Source organism: Durotheca rogersii, assembly GCF_024521655.1.
Source record: "Durotheca rogersii strain YMJ 92031201 chromosome Unknown GGS23scaffold_17, whole genome shotgun sequence".
Lineage (NCBI taxonomy): Eukaryota > Fungi > Ascomycota > Sordariomycetes > Xylariales > Xylariaceae > Durotheca > Durotheca rogersii.
Window position 1 is genome coordinate 33,620 of NW_026251248.1, and position 22,847 is coordinate 56,466.

Below are 22,847 nucleotides of genomic sequence, written 5' to 3' on the forward strand. Positions count from 1 at the left end.
TTGTTTACCTCGGCTGGCCTGGGTAGATAAAACTGCGGTCATATCTTAACATGCGTCTGTTCCTTCGCAAGTTCGACCCTCTGCACGCTGCCCGTGTCATTCATGAGACTCGATATCCTTGACCGCGCTCCCCGTTCGTGCTCCATTTCGGGACCTCTTCACGTCCGTAGAAATCAAGCTTCTTTTGGCTTGTTGGGTACGTACGGAACAAGCCCTTAATATAGGTAAGCCTGTGTCTGCAAGTCGTATAATGTGGGCGTCTACGTTTCACGCAACATCGCCCCTTGATAATTTCGTCGCCATGGCTCGCAACTTGCCTATAGCTGGCCGCTCGGACGGGCCCTGTCCCATCGACGCTAAAGAAAAATCGAGGTAGGTACTTGTTTCATGAGCCGCCGAAACGGCATCCTCGCTAACTGTAAATACCTGGATGGCAAAAGGAATCCAGACACGTAGAAGCGCTTATTCGACGGTAAGCCTTTAGCCACAAGCCTCCGAGACAGGACCTGGGCAAGTCCCTAAACTGCAGCCGTCGTCAAGACCCGTGCAAGTCCATAATAAACTGCGAACAATAGGACCCGAGTACGTCCCTAAACTGCGAATAACCATACCTAGCCGCGTGGACCACACCCTTACATCCTTTGAAGGCAATTACTCCAAGGTTCTTCGGCTATAGGTGGGCCAGGTCACCATTCCACGACCCGTTCATGCGCGAGGTAGAGGCGACGATGTCAGGGTTAGTAATGTCCTCCACCAAGATGTAAGGGAAATCGACCTAGACAGCGCAAAGAAACGTATTAACATAGGCTAGCATCTGGTTAATATCGCCCCCGAATTGGAATTATTCCTCGGCAGCCGATTCCTAGACGACTACCTCACCTACCGAACGCAGGGCTTCCGAGCCTTAAGGTTTATTTAGGATACTAAGAGCAACAGCGATAGAGAAGGCAAGCTACAACGGGGAACATTAGCAAATAAAGAGCTTTAAGAGAAATACCAGACGGTAGATTCCATTAAATAATAACTTACACCAGAGAAATGAGCTAAAGAACGAAGTCTACCAAGTAGCGCTGTTAGGAATCGAACCTATCCTTCGTTAAGTAACCTACTAATCTCAGAGAACTCCGGTATATTCTCCTCCACTAGTGTTAATAAGCCGTTAGGCGCGAAGCTAGTCTACGGGCTAGGCGACTTCATCACCAACAGCCGGCAAAGACCGGGCCCACCCACCCGTATACCTAGAGAAGGCGCGTAGTGATTAAGAATCTCAGCCACTTTTTCACATCAGGCGCCGACCAAGCCTTCTCGGCCTAGATACCCGCAGACTCCTCATCAAACGGCGACCAATTATTTTACCTACCCCAGAGTAGAAAGGTAGGAGTAATCATCTCGATTATTCTCCGCAGCTTAGCAATTTATTCCCTATCGATAGGCTCTCCACAACGGCGCTGCATGTCCCAATAGACTAGGAGTACTTCGTCTCCAACCTCGGGCCAGTCAGGGGATATAAGTCTGAGATCTGGAGGGTTAGTATCACTCACCCTCCGTTCGTACCTATCTCGGAAGATGTAGAAGTACACAAATACCTCCCACGGGTCCCACCGCCAACGGTTCTCCTGGGTAGGGATAATAGGTAGAGGGCAGGCGATTATCTACGGAATCAGGCGTAATGCGGCAGTACCACCGGCAGTATCGGAATCATTAGCGAGCAAGAAGTGGATAAGCCGATCAAACTACTATTATATCAAAGGGAAGATAGTATAAGGCGAGAATACACGGCACGCGTGAATATACAGCTCCCGGCACTATGGAAATGTCAGAGGAATCTATCTCCAAGTCGACCAAAATACAGCGCCAGGTAGTACTCCTACCTCAATTTCCGTCTCCCCTCGGTCAAATACTATTATGCCCCCAAAGATCCTAGCCTCGACCCAGTATGCTGCAACGTCCGCGAGGCCGTGGGGATACTGCTCAATAGCCTTGTAGGGCCCGTGAGTGAAAGCAATCGGTGGCCGATAAGAGCCCCACGTGCTCATGTCCCGGGGCTCGTCTCTCCATTCATCGTACTCTGCGTGGTGATGGTTTCTTCCAGTGACGTTGTAAAGGCAGACCGCGATCTGGTGACATGACACAGCGAGAAGCTCCAGAAGCCGCAGGTGGAATTGTTTAGAGCCGGGCTCGGTCTCCCGGAAGGCAATAAGAGTCTGAGATGGGTCAATGATCGGAGCGTTGACATGAGAGACAGGAACATCATGGAGATGTACGGTTCTGAGGCTTACAATGAGAGAGAATCGTAAGGTCGTGATGTCAAATGTGGCCCGGAATGCACGAGCCTTCTCACGGGAGCCGGGGCAGAGCGCAGAGTGATTTACGGATGGGTGCCTTCTCCAGGAAGAGTAAAACTCACGACTCCAACACGACTCCAACAAATGATCACGGTCTGTGCCTTGCGTATTTGTCAAGACCCTAGGGGCAAATGGGGGGCGCGGAATGAAAACTGAGAAAGGTTGAATGAGATGAGGAGGAATCAAGTCTAGAAGGTCGCCAGCCGAATGCCTTCAGGAACGAAAGGCTCTTAAGAGGACGCGCTCGAGGGGGAAGCGGTTCTTCCGACCCCGCTGGAATTACCCGACCTTTTACGCCTTTCGCTCCCCCCTTCGGTGTCGAATGCGTGGCGTAAAATATACTTCTTCTTCTCCCCATCTACTTGCTATCTATTGCAGCAGGCACAAGCTAGTTGTAGTTGTGCCTGCTGTCTCCCTGTTGCCTGACGTCATTAGCTGCCTAATACCGGGCAGGCCTCCTCGGCGGCGTTCCTGCCTACGAGGCAGGCAACTGTCACGGCATTCACGGCATCCTCCGACCTCCGATACCGACAATGGAGCTTATACAAACCTTATAGATTTCGATGTGTAATTAGCTTAGCTTAAGAGATAGTATCGATAGCTTTATGTAAACATGTAAGCTTTTTCCCATTGCGAGTCTCGACGTAATCTTGGGATCTAACACTCTGGTTGACAACGACGGGCATACCGGGTACGAGCATGAAGATGGCGGGCACCGGGATGGCGCTGCCGTCCTCGTGTCCTGGCATCGTCAGGCATTCCTCCTCTGTCCGCTTGCCATCCTTCAGCTTGTGTTCTGGGACAAAGGTCCGGAGCGGCGCCTGCCACTGCCTCTGGAAAGCGACTGTCGCCTCCATGTTCATGTTTCAGCAGTTCCTGCTCACCGGCGTTACGGCTGTGGTGCAGGACTCCGATGGGATACGACGACCTTCCTGGTAGCAGGTGTCGTTCAGCATCACCACTGTGGTGAACTTCCCCCAGAGCGCATGGTATTGAGGGTGATGAAATGCGGCATATTGTGGACGGAGCTGGTATGAGAGGTCCATTTTCTTTGCCGACGAGTGCGGCTGGTGACGCACGCGGTGATGATGATGGGGACGGCTCCGTGGACGCAGAACCGAGAGATCTTCTGTCATGCGTCGTCGTCATGACTTTGTCGGATGTGGACAGCACAGACGGGGGAACATTTCCTCTGGCATTACGAGACGAGACGTCACAAAGAGAGATTACTATGGTAGGTAAGCATTCGTGCGACAATGGGCTTACGGCTCCGTTTACTTTCCAAGACCCTTGAAAAGGGGATTGTTCAATTTGTCGCTACTCGTAGGATACTTCTGTATAGTTCGTCTGCTGATTGCAAATACACACCATGTTCCAGCCTACACTACTCGTTCAAGCATCTTCGGTCTCGCGGGAAGGCACCGGGCTAGTTATCGAGTTTATTGCCCAGCGCCAGGGCCTGCTGGTAGATCCACTCCTTCGCCGTGAGGCCGTCGCCGGCCTCGTGCTTGTCGGTGGCGGCGACGCCCTTCTGGTCGAGCCGGCGCATGAGGCACTCGTCCTCGGGGCGGACGAAGTAGACGAGGCTGTAGCGCGGCCAGCGGCCCTGGGAGCCCGGCGACGGGATCACGCGATGGCGCCCCGAGCACACGGCGCCGTCGGTGAACTTGACCGCCGCGTCGCCCAGGTTGATGATGGCGCTGCCCCGCTGCGGCCGCACCCACAGCCACTCCCCCGGCTGGTCCGGCTGCCCGTCGCTCAGCTGCGCCCGCCGCGACGACTCCGACCACACCTGCAGCCCGCCGAGCCAGTTCATGAGCACCGTGACACTGTGTGCGGGCCCGGGAAGCCGAGTTCGCGTCGGGATTAGCGTCGGGTCATCTACATCTCGAGGTCACGGTCGGGCAGAGAAGGATTCAAAGGGGCAAAGGGGCAAATGAGCAAAGAAGAGAGAGCAAGGGGAGATTCGTTCAATCCACTTACGTCCCGAAGTCGGTATGCGACGGTGTCTGGATCTCGGGCATCTCGTCGGTCTCGCGGGGCGGGCCGCGCGTGATGCGGATGTGGTCGCCCGAGAGCTCCTCGATGCGGTGGCGGCCGGTGAGCTCGGCGGGGTCGATGCCGAGGTGCTCGGCGATTATAGTCAGCAAGGTCATGCCGATGGCGTGGGCGCTCCGCACGTAGGAGGCGAAGGCGGGCCTGGCGTCGAGGATGGGGCTGGGCCAGGCGCGGGTCATGCGGTCCTCGGGCACGATCATGTCGTTCTTGGACACGTTGAAGAACTCGGCCGTGTCGCGCGCGCCGGTGCGGTCGGCGACCGACGATCCCGCGTACTTGTACCCGAACAGCGTCTTGCCCATGCGGTGCTGCATCTTCTCCTCGAGTGGCAGCTTGAACACCCGCTCGCCCACCCGCGCGATCTCCTCAGACCCGCGCAGCAGGGCATCGCCCGTCTCGTTGCCCGCCAGCGCGAGGTAGAAGAAGCCGCGCCCCGCACAGGCCTTGAACACGCGGTCCTGCTCCGCCGCGTCGCCGGCGAGGAGCTTGGAGAGCGAGATGGTCTCGAGCTCGACCGTGGGGACGTCGGTGGGGAAGGGGGGGTAGAGGTCCGGCGTGAACTCGACAGTTTCTTCTTCCTTGTGAGGCATAGCTGCGGCTGTCGGTCTGTGGCGATTATTATGTGGATTTATTTTTCTCAATGACGGGTTCTAGAACGCTGAGCGGCTACGCCGATACGGTTTGTACGGTGGTGGGATGACAGAGTAGCAAAGTAGATGACAGAGCTAGAGATTAGGAGGCAGGCTATAATAATCGGAGAGAGGCTAATCTATCTGGTTGCATAAGTTGGGCGTGTAGCTCGCTGCGTAGGGCCTCATATATTAGTGTGAGGATGCCACGCCGTCGACATCCGGGGATCAGTGCCGACGCAAGCTGGGTTACCCCGACTTCTCCGCAATCCCCCCCGGCATTGGAACGCGGGTCCGGCGAGTTAAATATTTAACTGCCCCAGTGGCAGTTTGAGGGAACTAGTGCGTCAGCGGAGGATCACGGGATGTGGCTATTCACGGCGTTTCAGGCGGTAACCTGTTTGGCACTCAGCATAAAGAAGCTCAGGAAGGGGAAGAGGCCCTAACGCCCTCCTCTCTATACAACAACTACGGACAAAGCCGCGGCTAATTACGTCCATGTTTACGAACGGGAATCCCGGATACCCGCGGAGATCTCGATCTTCACAATCCAATCGTCTACACCCACCCTTTACCAGCTCTTCTTGACATACCGTTAGCCGTTCTTTCGGCATAAGAGGCTTTGCGCCAATGTGCATCAAGATCCCTTCCCGCGGAGATAATTGCATCCCGTCTTCACTGCCTCCAAAATTCTCCGAGCGGGGAAGCCATCGGGGTACGCATGTATCTTGCCCTTGGCGGGTTGCTGTGGCATCTAGAACGGCAAATAACGACACGTGCAATTAGAAGATTGGCATGCTCTCACGCATCATGATGTTGCATTGCCGGCATAAAATCACGGTACCTACATCACCTAGTAGTACTGTTAACTACTAGTGAGATCTATGAAGTACTAATTTCCCCGAATCTCACTATATGCATATGTAAACTGTCCTTGTAGTGTATATCTTAAGGCATGCCTGCTTGCCGCGCTGGTCTTTGAACTTACCGCATCCGGATGGAACCGGGAAAATACAAAGACCAGACATATTACCTATATATTCTATTAGCTTGTACGTGTTAAGTAATACTACAATTATCTATAACGACGCTATCGGCATTAGATATCCATCGTCATCGTCCCTAATGCTTCGACCTAACTGACCAAATTCATAGCGGTTGGGTGCTCCGGGAAAATACAGACGGAGCTGGCTGGAAACCCTACGAGGCGGTTAGAATATCTTCTCAAAGCTCACGATCCTGGGCCCAATTGGCATTCGTTTCATCTCACATTCGAAGTCAAGTTAAGCTTTTTTACCTTGACTAACTAGCTGTAGAGCCGGGTGACTATATAAAAACTAAATTACATCGTATCCTGTAGTGTTTCGCACCTCTCCAACGCTGTCAAACTGATTCACAAAAATGGCCCATGCGAACCATACGTAACACCCCAAAATACCATCGTGCTAGTGCTTCCAATCATGAAACTAGTGTCTAAGTGCAACAGAAACGGGTATTACCGGTGCCGTTGGGCTAAATACGTGGAGCCACGGAACAACTCGACGGTATCTAGCGTGATGCACTCCGTGACTACCCGTGTAAGACCGACGAAACAGAGTCGATGTGAGGGCGAGTCTGACGATAATATGATCAAGTTGAAATCTACGAAGGGGGGATTTGAGTAACAGTGTACAGGTTTAGTACGGGGTGGGACAAGAAGCAACGTTGTTCGATAGGGTTTATTGCATCGTACAACTGGGTGTAATGCTCCACAACGTCAACACAACTACCTACCATCATCATCATTAAACATCCAGCCTTTGAAATAAGTGCTAGTACCACTATTGATTACTTCTCTGTTTTCCCTATAGCCACGAAGCCGGCGAATAAGTGTATTTTACCTAATTTCACCATGTCAGCCTTCTCTCGGGATATGCTTGCTCTTCACTCGCGAGCAAATGGGAAACATGTTACACCTCGCCTCCGAGTTAGTGTGCTGTACGTCAAATATTACAGTCTTAAGTGTGCGCTATCAGTGTAGATATGGCATGCCCGCGACACGAGGATGGCATAGAGAAGACGTCTGGGCGACTTCTTGCGAGGCAGCTCGAACGGGCGGGGAAACCTGAGATAATCCAAGGCTCTGGGCACCACCCGAAGGGACAATCCCAGATGGGAGCGAGAAATCCCTTTCGAATATTCAAGCTCATTTGGCCGGATTTATAATATCCCTCTGACTGGGTCGCATCACTACCACACTGGGGTAACCGGCGTGGATCCCAAGCATTTGGCTGGACTGGAATATACCCGAAGATCCCGGGTATCCGTGGATGACGAGGCCCGGGTAGTATTCTCCATTGCACAACATATCACTAGGAATCGAGGAAGGACGAGTAGACTCGATGGTTCTATGCCCTTCTCTCGCCACTAACCTCGTGAGATTGGTCTCCGTTAATAGCGAAATTTTGCTACAATTGTATGCTTGTCTTTGCTGTTTGCGTAGGAGGAACCCAGACCTCACGTAGCACTCCTTGGACACTCTCTGTGGCATCCAGCATGCCCGGAACCGTAGGTATGTGCCAAGGCGCCGAGGAAGAGCCTCGCCCACGCACGGAATACGGTTCCCTCCACACCCCTACCCTCCTTTAAATGGGACCCCATATGGTGATAGGGAGGGCTAGAGTGTGGCAAACCAAGCCGCATATACTTCCGCTGCATCAGCCTCTAGATAAGCAATATCTGCTGCTCACATGGTTACATAGATCGCCGGTAGAGGTCCTTCTTGATGAGGACGGTGGGGAGGGAAGATGAATGCCGGTATTATAAAAGCGTCAGCGTTACCCTACTCACTATTCATGACATTCTTGAATTTTCCACTCACTTGAACGCCATTCCGTCTGTTTATATAGCTAGATAGCTTGCGATACCAATCTGTGCTTTGAAGGTAATAATTGTGCCGAGTCTCACGATATGAGGGAAGAGATAACCCGGGCCGCACAGGCCCCAGAGACCACCACCGCCGAACGTAAGATGGGGGCATCTGAGACTTCTATACAATGCGAAGATCTTGGGAAGCCGACTGCTGTCTCGGTGGATCCCGCTCATCGCGCCCGCGTGGAGAAATCGCTGAAGAGAAAGTTGGACTGGCGCTGTTCGCTCTTCATATTGATTTACATCCTCAACTACCTAGACCGAAACAACATCGCAAGTGCGAGGCTTAGGGGCCTTCAGACAGGTTAGTACATACCTGCTCTCAGCTCTGGGTCCGCCTGGTAACAAAGGAGAGATATTATCTTGCCCCCTGAATACGCTTGGTCTCTTTAGCACATATACATGCACGAGCCGGTCAACTGCCTGCATGCTAATGCTAATATGAATAATACGGGATAAGATCTAAACATCGACGATGTACGTTCTCACCTTGAGAGAATATTCTAGGATTTTATAATCTCTCGAAACTGATGCGCGATAGACACAATACTCGACATGCCTAAGTATCCTTTATATCGGGTACATACTTATGCAAGTCCCATCGAACATTCTGATCAACCGGATCGAACGGCCGTCCCTCTACATCTCGTCCGCCATGCTGCTCTGGGGGCTCATATCTACGCTGACCGGAAATACCAACAACTTCACCGAGATGGTTATCGTGCGGTTCTTCCTCGGCTTCGTCGAGGCCGCTTTCCTGCCCGGAGCGCTCCTCATCCAATCGAAGTGGTACACGCGGAGGGAGCTTGCGACGAGGAATGCGGTTCTCTTCTGCGGAAACATCATCTCGAACGCGTTTTCGGCCCTCGTCGGCGCCGGTGTCTTATCGAATATGCAGTAAGGTTGTCCCGGAATCCGCCAGCTGTGTTTGCGGTGACGAGCAGCAAGGAATACTAGCTAACGCCAACACTCGCAGGGGCGTTCTGGGCCATGCTGCTTGGCGATGGCTCTTCTGGAGTGGGTAGCTACGGGAGCTTCGCGATGACTTATTACTCTAGCTGACGTCTTGCTACAGTTGAGGGCGCAGCTACCATGACCGTCGCTATCTGCGCAGCGTTTATCCTCCCGGACCTACCGCATAATTCGCGCGGCTTCACGGCTGAAGAACTCGAGGTCGCACAGCTGAGAATGGTCGAGGATGTCGGCGAAGCTGACGTCGATGGCGCCGGCCAGGGCCTGTTTGAAGGCCTTGTTATGGCCGTCAGGGACCCCAAGATCTACATCTTTACGCTCTTCCAAACGACATTAACGCTCGGCCTTACGTTCAATGCCTTCTTCGTAGGGGTCCCGTAAGAGAGAGTCGCATGTAAGCGGTCATAGGCTAACCGATCCTTGCAGCCAACTCTTACTGGGACGCTCGGGTTCGATTACGTTCCAACGCTGCTGATGTCCTCCCCCCCGTGGGTCCTCGCGTGCGTCGTCTCGCTGATCAACGCCTGGCACGCCGACCGGACGCAAGAGAAGGTTCGTCACCATCCCCCTTTGTCGAAGAGACCTACGGTTGAGGAGGGGGAAGAACCCCGCGGCGCGACATGCTCGCAAGGCCGAGCTAACTCCCTACGCAGTTCTGGCACATCGTCGGCCCGGTCGTCGCGGGGACGGCGGGCTTCGTGATCTGCATGGCGACGTCGGACGTGGCGGCGCGGTACGTGGCGCTGTTCCTGCAGGCGAGCGCGTACGCGGGGCTGATCGTGTCGTACTCGTGGATCAGCGCGTCGTTCCCGCGGCCGCCGGCGAAGCGGGCGGTGGCCATCGCGCTGATCAACGCCGTCTCGCAGCTCGGCAACGTCGCCGGCAGCTACGTCTGGGACATGGGCGACGACGGCTTCCGCCGCAGCTACGGCGTCGTCACCGCCATGTTCGGCCTCACCGTCGCCGGCGCCGCCCTCTTCCGCGCCGTCCTCGCCCGCCTCAACCGCCGCCTGGCCAACCGCGAGCGCGCGTGGGACGCCCGCCCCGACGTCGGAGAGCGCACAGCCCAGATGGAGCGCCTCGAGAGCCCCGACGAGGCGCTGCGGATGCGGAGGGGGTTCAGGTATCTGTTATAGGGGGGATTCCAGGAGAGAGAGGTTTATCTATTTGGGATGTGAATACTGGTAGAGCATACTTAACTAGACTGTGTGTGCTTCTCTTGCGGGAAATATTGAACGACGTGCCAGCGTAGGCGCCGCCGTTGATCAGGATACCTACAGAAGGGATTTCCCCTTAAGTGTATATAGGTGCCCATGGGTTATCAACTCGTAAAGTGATAGATATTATATCGGTCCTGCTTAAATGAATCAAGAGGACTTTACGATAATAAGTCCGCGGCGTTAACCGAAGATATACCCATTGTTTCTGGTATGAGTATTGGTGGTGAGATCCGAGTTCATCCCCTATTGCTCCCGCCTATAAACACCCGGATGGCTGACCGGATGCCCGCAGCCCTCGGCACTACACTACGAACCCCTCCGCATCGCAGGCTTTTCTATCCTTCTCTTTTCTCTTCCAACCCCCCCTCTCTTTCCACGTATTCCCACTTTCTCTCATCCACACCCTCACACCAGCACATATCCCACCCATTTACCCCGCGCAGTTCGTACCTACCAACCATGGGCCGCACAGAGCCCTCGGTTGGCCGCCCACCCGCCAGCGTCCGCCGCGACGCCCGCGCCAAGCAGGCCCGCGCCACCCTCAACAAGGTGATCCCGGCGATGCTGGCCGCGCATCCGCGCGCGCGCCGCGGCGTCGACGCCTCGGAGCTCATCGTCGACCCACCGCCGGCCCCCGCGCCGTGCTCACGGCGACGAAGCCGCGCCGAGCGCCGGCAACGGCGCGGGCGACGGGCCCCAGGACTGCGAAGACCAGGGCAGCGTCGGCGCTGCGCCTCGTCCCGGCCCCCGCGTCTCGCTGCGCGTCGCGGACACGCTGGCGGCGGCGTACGAGCTGCTCCTCGTGGGCGCGCCGCCCGGGGCCAGCAACGGGCCGGCGGGGCAGACCGGTGGAGAAGAAGACGCCGGGCGAGAGGGGCGGCCGCAGCGGCGCGACCTGGCGAACACGTCGGCGCGCGTCGCGGTGCTGAACATGGCGTCGCCGCTGGGCGGCGGGGGCGGGTTCCGCAGCGGGGCGACGGCGCAGGAGGAGTCGCTGTGCGCGCGCACGGCGCTGCTGCCCGCGCTGCGCGACGAATTCTACCGGCTGCCGGAGCTCGGCGTCGTGTTCACGCCGGACGTGCTGGTGTTCCGCGGCGGCGACGGCGCGGCGCTGCCGAAGCCCCGCCGCTGGTTCGTCGACGTCGCGTCGGCCGCCATGCTGCGCATGCCCGAGGTCGCCGCCGACGCGGCGACGGGGCGCGCGGCGTACGCGGCGCCCGCGGACCGCGACCTCGCCGCGCGCAAGATGCGCGCCGTGCTCCGCGTCCTCGGCGCCTGGGGCTGCGGCGCCTACGGCAACCCGGTCGCCGAGATCGCGCGCGCGTGGAGGCGCGTCCTGCGCCCGGGCGGCACCGCCGATGCGGAGGGGGACGTAGGCCGCGAGGAGGAGCAGAGCGCCGGGAAGCAGAAGGGGAAGCACCGCGGCAGAGCGCGGGCGAAAACCCGCGACGATGCCGGCGCGTGGGGCGCGATCGAGCATGTCGTCTTCGCGATCCAGGATGCGCGGATGGCGCGTGCGTTCGCGGCCGCGTTCGGGCCGGCGCTGCTGGACCCGTGTGACGTGCGGCCCGGCCCGCCTGCGTGCAGCCCCCGCGCGAGCAGCGAGGACGAGGGCGAGGGCGGCGCCGAGGTGGCCGAGCTCCGCGCCAAGGTGCGCGAGCTCGAGCTGCGTGTGGCGGCGGCGCCGACGCCCCAGCTGCGTGCCGGCCTCGCGGCCGTGCTGGCGGGCCTCCGGAGCCAGTTGCCCGCCTCTCGCGACGGCGACGACGAGGGTGACGGGGAGGCGGCCGAGGGCGGAGAAGGGTCCGGCGAGGAAGAGTCGGTGTCGAATGAAGACGGGGAGGGAGGCCGTGCTGGAGGTAGTAGGTAGGTAATGCAAAGAGTCGGGATTTGAAGGCAGGATCTGGGTCTTGTTTAGATGGCCGGGAGTTCAGAAGAGAGAGATCATTGGGATTCGCTCGTACGGGACTGTCTAAGTAACTCGTGCGCAAGGCGATGGCGATATGCCTAGCAACAAGTCTCGTTCAAGATCTAATAGTAGCCATGTATACCCTGCCCCTACCCACCCGCCCCGAGCCCCTAATAAAATCGCCGCACAGGCCGTAACTTCAATCATCATCCTTTACGGAGGCTTCCGTTGCCCTGCAGGAAGTTATTATTACATTTCGTTCGGCATAGTGCTACACATGCGATTCATCCACCCTGTCAAGGTCTATAGACCTATCATGCCCCGACGCCCGCCCCTGCACTCTCACGAACTCTTTCTTCATAGCAGGAGCTCCAGAGGGTTCTCCACGACCTTCTTGAACTCCTTGATCCACTCTGCACCCACCGCCCCGTCGACGACCTTGTGGTCGAAGCTCGCCGTAACGGTGATCTGGTCGTCCCACTCGACTCCGGCACCGTCTTCACCACCGGGGACGGCGACCTTCTTGGTAGTGCCGACGGCCAGGATGGCGGCTTGCGGGGGGTTGATGACGGCGGTGAAGCTGTCGACGGCCGGGTTCATACCCATGTTGGAGATGGAGATGGTGCCGCCTTGGAACTCCTCGGGCTTCAACTTGTTCTCGCGCGCCCTCTTGGCGAGCTCCTTGACCCGGGAAGAGATGGATTCCAACCCGCGGGCCTCGACACCGGTGACGATGGGAGTGATGAGGCCGTTGGGGGTGGCAACGGCGACGGAGACGTCGACCGTGTTGTACTGGCGGATCGAGTCGCCGATCCAGGCTGAGTTGGCGGCGGGGACCTTCTTGGACGCGACAGCGATGGCCTTGATAAGGAAGTCGTTGACGGACAGCTTATACTTACCCTCGGCAGAGCTGTTCAGAGCTTGCCGGAGCTTGAGAAGCTTGGTAACGGAGAGTTGGCTGGTGACGAAGAAGTGGGGGTTCTCCTTGACGGATTCCTGCAGGCGCCTAGCGATAGTCTTGCGCATATTGGACAGGGGCGTATCTTCGTAAGAGGCAGCGGGCGAGGCCGCGGACCCCGGGGCCGAGACGGCCTTGTTGACGTCGTCTTCGGTGATCTTACCTCCGGGACCGGTACCCTTGAGCGCGGAGATGACAACACCCTTCTCCCTCGCCAACCGCTTGGCGGCCGGGCTGATGTTGGGTTCCCTGTCGAGGGCGGTCTCGAGCCTGCCTCCTTGAGAGTACTGTTCGGGTTCGGGAGCGGGTGTGGGGGCCGGGGCGGATGCGGCTTCCGACGGCGCATCTGCCTTCTTCTCTCCCTTGGAGGCGGGCGCCGCAGCGTCCCCTCCGGCATCTGCTAAGCTGAAGGACTGGAAGGCCGAGACGTCGGTGCCTTCTTCGACGAGGACAGCGATCGGCTACAAGTCCACCATCCGTCAGCACCTCCGGAACCGGGAGTGGGGAAGCACAGAGAAGAAGGGGGGAGAGAAAAAGTCACGCACGTTGCCGACAGGGACGTCTTTCTCGCCGGCATCTTTTAGAATCTTAGCGATGACACCCTCTTCCTGGAACTCGAAGTCCATCTGAGCCTTGTCCGTCTCGATCTCGACCAGGACCTCGCCGGGGGCGATGGAGTCTCCTGCCTTCTTCTGCCAGGCGCCAATGTTGCCTGCCGTCATGGTAGGGGACAGGGCAGGCATCTTGACAATGGTGTGAGGCGGGAACGAGGCATAATATCTGGCTAGCGGGACGAAGCCGGATCGGAGGGCCGACGGTCGGAGGAGAAGGCCTTGCCTCCTCAGCAAGGCGCCGAACATGTTGCTGCGGTGGCGGGATAAGAAAACCGTGGCCCCGGGAGTTGGAAAAAAAAAAAAGAGAAGCGGCTGCGAACGAGAAGACGCCGCCCGGACTAGTTGGGACCACAGGTGAGGTAGAAAAGGAACGAATAGGCCAGACCGTGGCAGAGAGGAGGCACTACGGGCAGTTAGAATAGATGGACCGAGCCCAATTGAATTGGGGGATGGCGCCGTAGAGGGAGGGAGGGAGGGAGAGAGGGCCGGAGCGAGGTGAAGGTAGAGGACGGGACAGTGAGACAAAAGGCCTAATGGTGATGTGAGGGAAGGGGGAAAGAAAAGATCGGACCTCAGAGGTTGAAGGGTTGCGGCGTCTTGATTGGTGGCGAGTACAGGTGTATCAGGGCCCTGGGATTTTTAATTTTTTAATTTTTTTATCTTCTCCGTCTCTCTCTTCCTTTTTTTTTTTATAACGCACGAAGGTTGACAATAATAAGCGCATCGCCTTCTTTCCGTCTGGTACGTAACTCGGTACCTTCTTTAGTGGACGCCTGGGGGGGCTGAATGTACCTGTCCAGATACTGTTACGTCCTGCCTTACCTGCCTAAGGTACCTAAGCTCTCAGTCCCCCAGCGCGCTCCCCTCTACGTATATGGCTGGGCACATCCCAGGTTAGGTGCCTACCGAGAACACCTGTCCGCAAGAGGTGCTCGCCCACGATCGAGTGTGGAAGGTCGATTGGTATAAATATCCTCAACACGCCCCATTGCGGAATGTGGTTGGAATCCGTATTCTCTCTTCCACTCAACACATTTTCCCCAAACTCCGGTGTGCGGACCACGTGGGCTGGGCTGAGTCCTACGTGTAGGTTGGGTTCTCCCCAATGAAATCCGTTCTGCGATGGCGCCGTGATTGGCTCCGTGGAGACTGCTGCAGGTACTGCGCAGTACGGAGGGGGGTACCTGGGCTGGATCGACGGCGTGTACCCATGTGCTCGCAGAGAGGTATCTGCGCGCCTACTTTACATACTAAGATCAACGTGCAGGTGGTAAGTTGCTGGGACTCGGGAGGTATAGGTGTGTAGGTATTACATACAACGTCACGCAGTATACCTACGCGCATGTATTAGCGCCGGGAACCAGCTTCGGCCTCTTGTACCACCGAGTGCTGCTCAGGGACCTCGACTTTTCGCAGGTTGCTACGGAATCCGAATTGTCGGGCTAACTATGGGCGAACGTATCCTCCCCTGTCCTGGCCTCGCCGGCGTCCGCCTACACCTGGATAAGTATAAGTATCCTTAATACCCGTCGAGCCCTTAAAAGGCTGCTCCTAGCATCCCGATCGAAAAACCCGCGTGCGTCTGCTTGCCGCCATGACGGGGAACGTGGCATTTCCGACATGGCATTGCTCAATAAAAAGGGGGGCGGGGGGGTATCAGCTTGGGGCCAGCTTTCGGTAGGTTCAGAGACGACTATCGAAATATCCGCAAGCTTCAGCTTCAAGGGTTCTCGATGATGGAAAGCCCCAAGAGAATTCGATCCAACGCGCCGAGACGATGTGGCTGATGACGTAGTGGGCACCCTCCCCTTTCGCGATTACACAGGTACCTCTCAACCTGGCTTGGTGACTTCGCGAGGTACTTATGTCGTAAGCGAGCAATGCCTGTCTGGACATAGGAGAGGTATGTACCTACACCATCTACCTGGGAGTATGCTTACTCATGGAGGTAGCTGTGGCTGTGTAAATAGCTCAGCACGCTATCGTATTACGTACTCCTCTGACCCATCTTGGCCGCCCGGGGCCTGATTAAATCCGTCGCTCCGTATCCTGCCACGGTGCCAATCCAAATCATCCATTCATTACCTACCTACGTCGATGCCGTACAACCCGCCTTGCTCCATATAGGCGATCAGGTAGCCAGCGCTCCCCTTCCAGCCCTGGTCGCGAAACCCAGCGACCTGCCCTCCCCTTGTCATCAATTTGCAATTCGCGGTGGAGCAGCCGGGTTTCCTTTTTTTTTCGTCGCCATTTGCCAGCTTGGCCTGACTGAAGCCGACGGGGAGAGAAGGACATTCAACATTACAGGACCCTTCCCCTTCTTATTTCTACCCCCCCTAATGGTAGAAGGTATTGGTATCGGGTATTGGTTCGGGCCCTTTGTCTGAAGCCACGCAGCTACGGGGCGACTGGAATCGCATTCTCGAGTGTCGAGATCGCCTTTTTTTTTCTTTCTTTTTTCGAAGAACGGGACCCGAGAGCGAAACTCCATAATAATACGCGAACGAGAAAGCATACCTGGTCGGAAGGCCCTCGTACTACCGCGAATTCGATTGTAGACTCGTAACCGAGAACGCTTACGCTTCCTCGTCCTCTGCCTCCCTCTCTATCCGCCGAGCTATCTGCCCTTCTCCGACCGATCCTCCGCGAATGGCACCTACGCCGTCTCCCTAAGCTCGGCGCCAACAATGAGCTCTTTAGTCTTCGTCGTGTCCTCTCTCGAGGCCATCGCCGCGTCCAAGGATGCGCAGAGGAACAAGCAGCTCGCCGAGCTTGCCGAGACTGCCCTCAAGGCCATCAAGGAAGAGGGTTCCCGACTGCCCGAACTCGACGTCGTTTTCGCTCCCCTACAGCTAGCTACTAAGACTGGCAGCAGCCAGTTGATCAATACCGCCCTCGATTGCATACAGAAGCTAATCTCCTCGTCTTATTTTTCGTTGACTGTGGCCGCGACCGCGCCGCAGGGGGAAGATGGCGCCGAGCAGGTCCCCATGATCGACCGAGCTATCGACACGATATGCGACTGTTTTCAAGGCGAAACTACCCCCGTCGATGTCCAGCGGCATATCGTGCAGGCCCTCCTAGCCGCCGTGTTAAATGACAAGATAGTCGTCCACGGCGCTGGATTGCTCAAGGCGGTGCGCCAGGTTTATAATGTCTTCTTGCTGTCCAGGAGCCCAGAGAACCAGCAAGCTGCCCAGGGGACTCTGACGCAAATGGTTGGCATGGTGTTTGAGAGGGTCAAGACAAGGCTGCACATGAAGGAAGCCCGCACGAACCTGAGAAAGCTGGAGAAGCGCAGTTCCAGCAACGTCACCTTCGAGCAAACCGAATCCGCCCTCAACGGAAGCGGCGCCGCCGGCGATGGCGACGTGACACCTGACGAGACCGCGACGGATACAGCCTCCGAGGTCGCGCTGTCTGGGTCAACGAAGGAAGTGGGTGGCAAGTTGACCCTGAAGGACCTGGAGAGCCGGAAGAGCTTCGACGATTCCAACCTAGGCGATGGTCCGACTATGGTCACGCAGTTAATCCCCCCCCAAAAGTCGCCGGGAAGGGCTTCGGAGCACACGCAGAGCGATTCGGCAACCGAAGCAGACGAAACCACCGACTCTCTAGATGCCGAGGACGAGGTCTACATCCGAGATGCCTATCTCGTTTTCCGATCGTTCTGCAACCTGTCGACCAAGATTCTGGGCCCCGACCAGCTGTACGATCACCGAGGACAGCATATGCGATCCAAACTCATATCCCTCCACCTGATTCGCACCCTTCTCAACAACCACATGCTCGTTTTTACCTCGCCCCTATGTACCATTACCAACACGAAAAACAACGAGTCCATCGGATTCCTCCAGGCGATCAAGTTCTACCTCTGCCTTAGTATCACTAGGAATGGAGCTAGCTCTATAGATAGAGTATTTGAGGTGTGCTGCGAGATCTTCTGGTTGATGTTGAAATTCATGCGAGCGCCGTTCAAGGTACGTGAGAGCGCATTCCATCCATCCATCCGGGAATTTCGGCTATCTAACAGCGCGATTATAGAAAGAAATAGAAGTCTTTCTCAACGAGATATACCTTGCGCTTCTAGCCCGTCGAACGGCACCTCCCTCTCAGAAGGCGTATTTCATCAACATCCTGACCAGATTTTGTGGTGATCCTCGCGCGCTCGTGGAGACGTACCTCAACTACGATTGCGATTCCCATGTCGATAACCTATTTCAAACCATCATCGAAGATTTATCAAAGTTAGCCATCGCGCCCGTACCGATCACCCCCTTACAAGAGCAACTATACGAAGAGAGGAACTCGAATTCGAATAGCGGCTCAGATTGGCAACTCAAAGGAATGCTACCCCCTCCGTTAAACGTGAGAGATATCATGCCCCCTAGTGAGGTGGAATCCGAAGTGCCCAAGGAGTACACGATCAAGAGAACAGCTTTGGACTCGCTCGTCGAGGCTTTGCGGTCCCTTGTTAACTGGTCTGTCGTTGGGCGTCCAGACGTCGGTAGCTTGTCGCGTGATAGTGACATAAGGGCATCGGAGGACGTTCGAGAGTCGATTGACCCTTCAGCCACCGATAGTAATCCTCGCTTTGAGTCGCCCATACCTCCGCCCACCCCCATTCTCGACGACGACCCGGCTCAATTGGAGAAAGAGAAGGCCCGTAAAACCGCCCTGCACAACGCCATCCGCCAATTCAATTTCAAGCCGAAGAAGGGAATCAAGCTTCTGCTCCAGTCAGGGTTCATCCCGAGCGACAGCCCCGAGGATATAGGCAGGTTTTTGATATCAGATGAACGGCTCGACAAGACGCAAATAGGCGAATATCTAGGCGAGGGCGATGCGAAGAACATTGAGATTATGCATGCTTTCGTCGACACCATGGACTTCGCCAGGAGGCGATTTGTCGACGCCTTGCGACAATTTCTTCAGTCCTTCCGCCTACCCGGCGAAGCCCAGAAGATCGATCGTTTCATGCTCAAGTTCGCCAATCGTTACGTGACGGGCAATCCGAATGCTTTCGCCAACGCCGACACGGCCTACGTTTTAGCTTATTCCGTTATCCTGCTGAATACCGACTTGCATAGCAGTAAGATTGCCAAGCGCATGAGTAAAGAGGATTTCATCAAGAACAACCGAGGTATCAATGACAACGCCGATCTACCAGACGAGTACCTCATCGGTATTTACGAGGAGATCGCCAGTAATGAGATCGTCCTGAAGAGCGAGAGGGACGCCGCTGCCGCCGCAGGCAATTTGCCGGCGCAGCCGTCGGGCTTCGCCGCCGGACTCGGGCAAGCCCTCTCAAACGTCGGTAGGGACTTGCAGCGCGAAGCGTATGTGCAACAATCGGAGGAAATTGCCCTTCGTTCGGAGCAGCTCTTTAAGAACCTATTCAAGAACCAGCGGAGAAACGCAGCCAAGGCCGGGATCAAGTTCATCCCGGCGACCTCTTTCAGGCACGTCGGCCCTATGTTCGACGTGACCTGGATGTCGTTCTTTTCCGCGTTTTCAAGCCAGATGCAGAAGGCGCAGAACCTGGAAGTGAATAAGCTGTGTCTAGAGGGGATGAAGCAAGCCATCAGAATCGCCTGCCTCTTTGACTTGGCCACCCCACGAGAAGCATTCATGTCCGCCCTTAAAAATGCGACAAACCTCAACAACCCTCAGCAAATACTCGCCAAAAACGTCGAGGCTTTGCGGGTCATATTGGAACTGGGCCAGACCGAGGGAAATTACTTACAAGAGTCGTGGAAGGACATCCTCATGTGTATTAGCCAGCTTGACCGGCTGCAGCTGATCACCGGCGGTGTGGACGAAGGGGCCATTCCCGACGTCTCCAAAGCGCGCTTCATACCGCCGGAGAGATCGAGCACAAATGATTCTCGAAAGTCTGCCGCTGCCCCTGCGCGACGAAGAAATCGGTCCAGCTCCGGGTCAAGGGGTTTCTCCACGGAGATTGCGCTGGAGAGCAGGTCTGACGAAGTTATAAAGGGTGTAGACCGGATCTTCAGCAACACGGCAAATCTCACGGGCGAAGCCATCGTGCACTTTGCGAAAGCCCTGACCGAGGTGAGCTGGGACGAGATCAAAGTGTCAGGATCGAACGACTCCCCTCGTACGTATAGCTTGCAAAAGATCGTCGAAATCAGTTACTACAACATGACGCGTGTCCGTTTCGAGTGGACCAACATCTGGGCTGTGCTCGGCGAGCACTTCAACAAAGTAGGATGTCACAACAATACCGCGATCGTGTACTTCGCGCTCGACTCGTTGCGGCAACTGTCGATGCGCTTCATGGAAATCGAGGAGCTTCCGGGTTTCAAATTCCAAAAGGACTTTTTGAAGCCGTTCGAGCACGTCATCGCGAACTCGAGCAATCTGACCGTCAAGGACATGGCCTTGCGGTGTCTAGTCCAGATGATCCAGGCCCGCGGCGAGAATATTCGATCTGGTTGGAGGACGATGTTTGGCGTGTTTACTGTGGCGGCGCGCGATCCCAACGAGACTATCGTGAACTTGGCCTACGAAAACGTGACCCTAGTTTACAAGACGCGCTTCGGCGTTGTCATCTCACAAGGCGCATTTACGGACTTGATCGTCTGCCTGACCGAATTCTCTAAGAACATCCGATTCCAGAAGAAGAGTTTGCAAGCCATGGAGACGCTCAAGTCCATAATACCGAAGATGCTCAAGACTCCCGAATGCCCGCTGTCCCACAAGCCCAGTCCAGCCCCCGCGCCGGAGCCCAACGGGGTAAACCCAGCCGACGGGCCGCCGAGACAGCAGAGAGGTACCTCCATCGAGGAGGGATTCTGGTTCCCGATTCTCTTCGCGTTCCATGACGTGCTGATGACGGGAGAGGACCTGGAAGTCCGATCTAACGCATTGAACTATTTCTTCGAAGCCCTCCTCCGCTATGGCGGCGACTTCGCGTCGGACTTCTGGGACATCTTATGGAGGCAGCAGCTCTATCCCATCTTCATGGTCCTACGTTCGCGGCCCGAGTTAACCAACGCCCTCAATCACGAGGAGCTATCCGTGTGGCTTTCCACCACCATGATTCAAGCTCTACGAAACATGATCGTTCTCTTCACCCACTATTTCGACGCCCTGGAGTACATGCTCGATCGGTTCCTCGAGCTGCTTGCGCTTTGCATCTGCCAGGAAAACGATACCATCTCCAGGATAGGCAGCAACTGCCTGCAGCAGCTGATCTTGCAGAATGTGACGAAATTCAACGATGCTCACTGGGCCCTCATCGTCGGCGAGTTCTGCGAGCTGTTCGAGAGGACAACGGCCTACCAACTCTTCTCCGCCACTACGATAAACGCCCCGTCTGCACTGTCGCCACCGCCGGCCAGCCTAGGGTTTGAGGTGCCTCTCACTCCAACAGAAGAATCGCCGACGGACGAAAGGTCGTTGAAGATCACCAGCAGCGACAAACAAGGGACTCTTCCTAAAGCAGACTTAACCTCTGCCGCAGCTCCCGACAATACCGATACGGAAGATTCCCTGCGCACGCCGACAAACGGCACGGTTCCATCCCGCCTCGAAGACTACAAGCCTACATCCTCGCTACAGCAACAGCCCGTCGTGGTTACGGCGGCCCGGCGACGCTTCTTCAACCGCATAATATCCCGTTGCGTGCTACAGCTTCTCATGATCGAGACCGTCAACGAGCTCTTCTCCAACGACTCGGTATACGCCCAGATCCCGTCGGCGCAGCTGCTGCGCCTGATGGCGCTCTTCAAGAAGTCGTTCCTCTTTGCCCGGCGATTCAACGAGGACAAGGACCTGCGCATGCGGCTGTGGCGCGAGGGGTTCATGAAACAGCCGCCAAACCTGCTCAAGCAGGAGAGCGGCTCGGCGGCGACGTACATCCAAATCCTGTTCCGGATGTTCGCGGACACGTCGCCGTCGCGGGCGGAGAGCCGGCCGGAGGTGGAGAAGGCGCTGGTGCCACTGTGCAAGGACGTGATCCGGGGCTACCTCGCGCTCGAGGAGGAGTCGCAGCAGCGCAACATCGCGGCGTGGCGGCCGGTGGTGGTGGACGTGCTCGAGGGCTACTCGACGTGGCCGGACAAGGAGTTCAGCGAGCACGTGCGCGCCTTCTACCCGCTCGCCGTCGAGCTGCTGGGCAAGGAGCTCAGCCCGGACCTGCGGGGGGCGCTGCTCGCGGTGCTGCGCAAGGTCGGCGAGGTCGAGCTCGGCATCGAGGGCATGGCGGCGAGCGGGCGCAGGGACAGCGTCCTCAGCGTCAACGCCAACGCCGCCGCCGGTGGCGTCCACACCGCCGAGCTCGAGGTCGGCGAGGTCGGCATGGGGGGCCTGAAGGCGTGAGAGTGGTGACCTGAGGGGAAAGGGGGTATGGTATACTCGTACTACGTCGCTGCTTCCGTCTCGCCAGAATAGAAGGAGCGAAGCTGTCCCGCGGAGGATGGAATAATGTCTCGGCCATTTTTCGGCTCTTTTGCTAGTTTCTTCCTCTCTGTTCCCCCTTTTTTTTTCTTTTTACGACCGCACCCGGGAGGGTGCGCGTGTGTATGTATACTCATACTGGAACTAGAAAAAGCCGGAGCGGCAGATAGACTGCGGTCCCGTTTGGTGTTCGGGGCGGGTGGGTAGGGAGGCGGATTAGGGGAATATCTTATTTTTTCTTTCCCCTGTCGTTTCCTCCTCTTCTTCTTCTCGCTTCTTTCTCTCGCCCGTCGCGGCTCGTCTAACGAAGAACTGCCGGCGGCGGCGACGACGGCTACGCACTTCCCCTTGCCCACCCTCGCCCGCTCGCCGTATCCGGCGCGTGTTCCGCGCTGCGGGTCGGAGGGGGGGGGGGGGGAGGGTAGGTATGTTGTCCACGTGTGTATGCGTGTGCAGGGACGTGGGGACGTGTCTGGGGTACGGTATGGTATGTAGGTCCGGTTGCTGCGTGTCGCCCTGCGGGGGAGGCGACGTGGACTCGGCCGCCGAGGGGCTGCCTCGTGTCGTCTGTACGATACGCTGCTGCGGTATATAGGTACCGATATTAACACACACGCACATATTATACACATATACTCTACCCGTGCAATTCCAGGCGACGCGTTACGATGCCCGTCTTATGACTACCTCGTCTCGGGATGGTGGGTAGGGGGACGTGGCGGTAGCAAGAGGAGAGAGAAAAGGGGCGGCGGGCGTGTGTATGAAGACATATGCTAGGGTGAGGTGAGCCTCGCTGCACACCGCGGGG

General features: G+C 56.7%; 6 protein-coding genes across 6 annotated transcripts; 3 read left to right on the forward strand and 3 right to left on the reverse strand.

Annotated features, from left to right (window-relative positions):
* Positions 1–670: 670 nt before the first annotated feature.
* GGS23DRAFT_598272 (uncharacterized protein) lies at positions 671–3,208 on the reverse strand (the record flags this gene model as incomplete). Its single annotated transcript, XM_051518745.1, has 3 exons — positions 671–775; positions 1,872–2,204; positions 3,008–3,208. The coding sequence occupies 3 exons, from the start codon at positions 3,206–3,208 to the stop codon at positions 671–673; spliced, it is 639 nt and encodes a 212-aa protein (XP_051370201.1).
* Positions 3,209–3,573: 365 nt separating this feature from the next.
* Positions 3,574–5,225, reverse strand: GGS23DRAFT_136403 (putative oxidoreductase). The gene is made up of 3 exons (XM_051511220.1): positions 4,329–5,225; positions 3,624–4,174; position 3,574 (listed from the first exon to the last, which is right to left on the reverse strand). Exons 1-2 carry the CDS (start codon positions 4,991–4,993, stop codon positions 3,772–3,774), a joined length of 1,068 nt encoding a protein of 355 aa, XP_051370202.1. The 5' UTR covers positions 4,994–5,225; the 3' UTR covers position 3,574; positions 3,624–3,771.
* A 2,297-nt stretch (positions 5,226–7,522) lies between these two features.
* GGS23DRAFT_575397 (MFS general substrate transporter) lies at positions 7,523–10,323 on the forward strand. The gene is made up of 7 exons (XM_051516797.1): positions 7,523–8,246; positions 8,403–8,419; positions 8,484–8,839; positions 8,919–8,959; positions 9,018–9,280; positions 9,341–9,466; positions 9,568–10,323. Exons 1-7 carry the CDS (start codon positions 7,982–7,984, stop codon positions 10,048–10,050), a joined length of 1,551 nt encoding a protein of 516 aa, XP_051370203.1. The 5' UTR covers positions 7,523–7,981; the 3' UTR covers positions 10,051–10,323.
* A 270-nt stretch (positions 10,324–10,593) lies between these two features.
* Positions 10,594–12,004, forward strand: GGS23DRAFT_611482 (uncharacterized protein; the record flags this gene model as incomplete). The annotated part of the gene is made up of 2 exons (XM_051520413.1): positions 10,594–10,775; positions 10,804–12,004. The coding sequence occupies 2 exons, from the start codon at positions 10,594–10,596 to the stop codon at positions 12,002–12,004; spliced, it is 1,383 nt and encodes a 460-aa protein (XP_051370204.1).
* GGS23DRAFT_136571 (Dihydrolipoyllysine-residue acetyltransferase) lies at positions 11,931–14,131 on the reverse strand. Its single transcript, XM_051511221.1, has 2 exons — positions 13,547–14,131; positions 11,931–13,462 (listed from the first exon to the last, which is right to left on the reverse strand). The coding sequence occupies exons 1-2, from the start codon at positions 13,859–13,861 to the stop codon at positions 12,401–12,403; spliced, it is 1,377 nt and encodes a 458-aa protein (XP_051370205.1). The 5' UTR covers positions 13,862–14,131; the 3' UTR covers positions 11,931–12,400.
* Positions 14,132–15,658: 1,527 nt separating this feature from the next.
* Positions 15,659–21,982, forward strand: GGS23DRAFT_136590 (Sec7-domain-containing protein). Its single transcript, XM_051511222.1, has 2 exons — positions 15,659–17,595; positions 17,660–21,982. The coding sequence occupies exons 1-2, from the start codon at positions 16,303–16,305 to the stop codon at positions 21,959–21,961; spliced, it is 5,595 nt and encodes a 1,864-aa protein (XP_051370206.1). The 5' UTR covers positions 15,659–16,302; the 3' UTR covers positions 21,962–21,982.
* The last annotated feature ends 865 nt before the right edge of the window (positions 21,983–22,847 follow it).

Coding starts and splice junctions, on each gene's coding strand:
- GGS23DRAFT_136590 (XM_051511222.1), top strand. CDS start 16,303: ATGAGCTCTTTAGTCTTCGTCGTGTCCTCTCTCGAGGCCATCGCCGCG. Junction 17,596..17,659: donor TCATGCGAGCGCCGTTCAAG/GTACGTGAGAGC, acceptor GCGCGATTATAG/AAAGAAATAGAAGTCTTTCT.
- GGS23DRAFT_575397 (XM_051516797.1), top strand. CDS start 7,982: ATGAGGGAAGAGATAACCCGGGCCGCACAGGCCCCAGAGACCACCACC. Junction 8,840..8,918: donor GGTGTCTTATCGAATATGCA/GTAAGGTTGTCC, acceptor CAACACTCGCAG/GGGCGTTCTGGGCCATGCTG. Junction 9,467..9,567: donor CCGACCGGACGCAAGAGAAG/GTTCGTCACCAT, acceptor CTCCCTACGCAG/TTCTGGCACATCGTCGGCCC.
- GGS23DRAFT_136403 (XM_051511220.1), bottom strand. CDS start 4,993: ATGCCTCACAAGGAAGAAGAAACTGTCGAGTTCACGCCGGACCTCTAC. Junction 4,175..4,328: donor TCGCATACCGACTTCGGGAC/GTAAGTGGATTG, acceptor GCCCGCACACAG/TGTCACGGTGCTCATGAACT.
- GGS23DRAFT_136571 (XM_051511221.1), bottom strand. CDS start 13,861: ATGTTCGGCGCCTTGCTGAGGAGGCAAGGCCTTCTCCTCCGACCGTCG. Junction 13,463..13,546: donor AAGACGTCCCTGTCGGCAAC/GTGCGTGACTTT, acceptor GTGGACTTGTAG/CCGATCGCTGTCCTCGTCGA.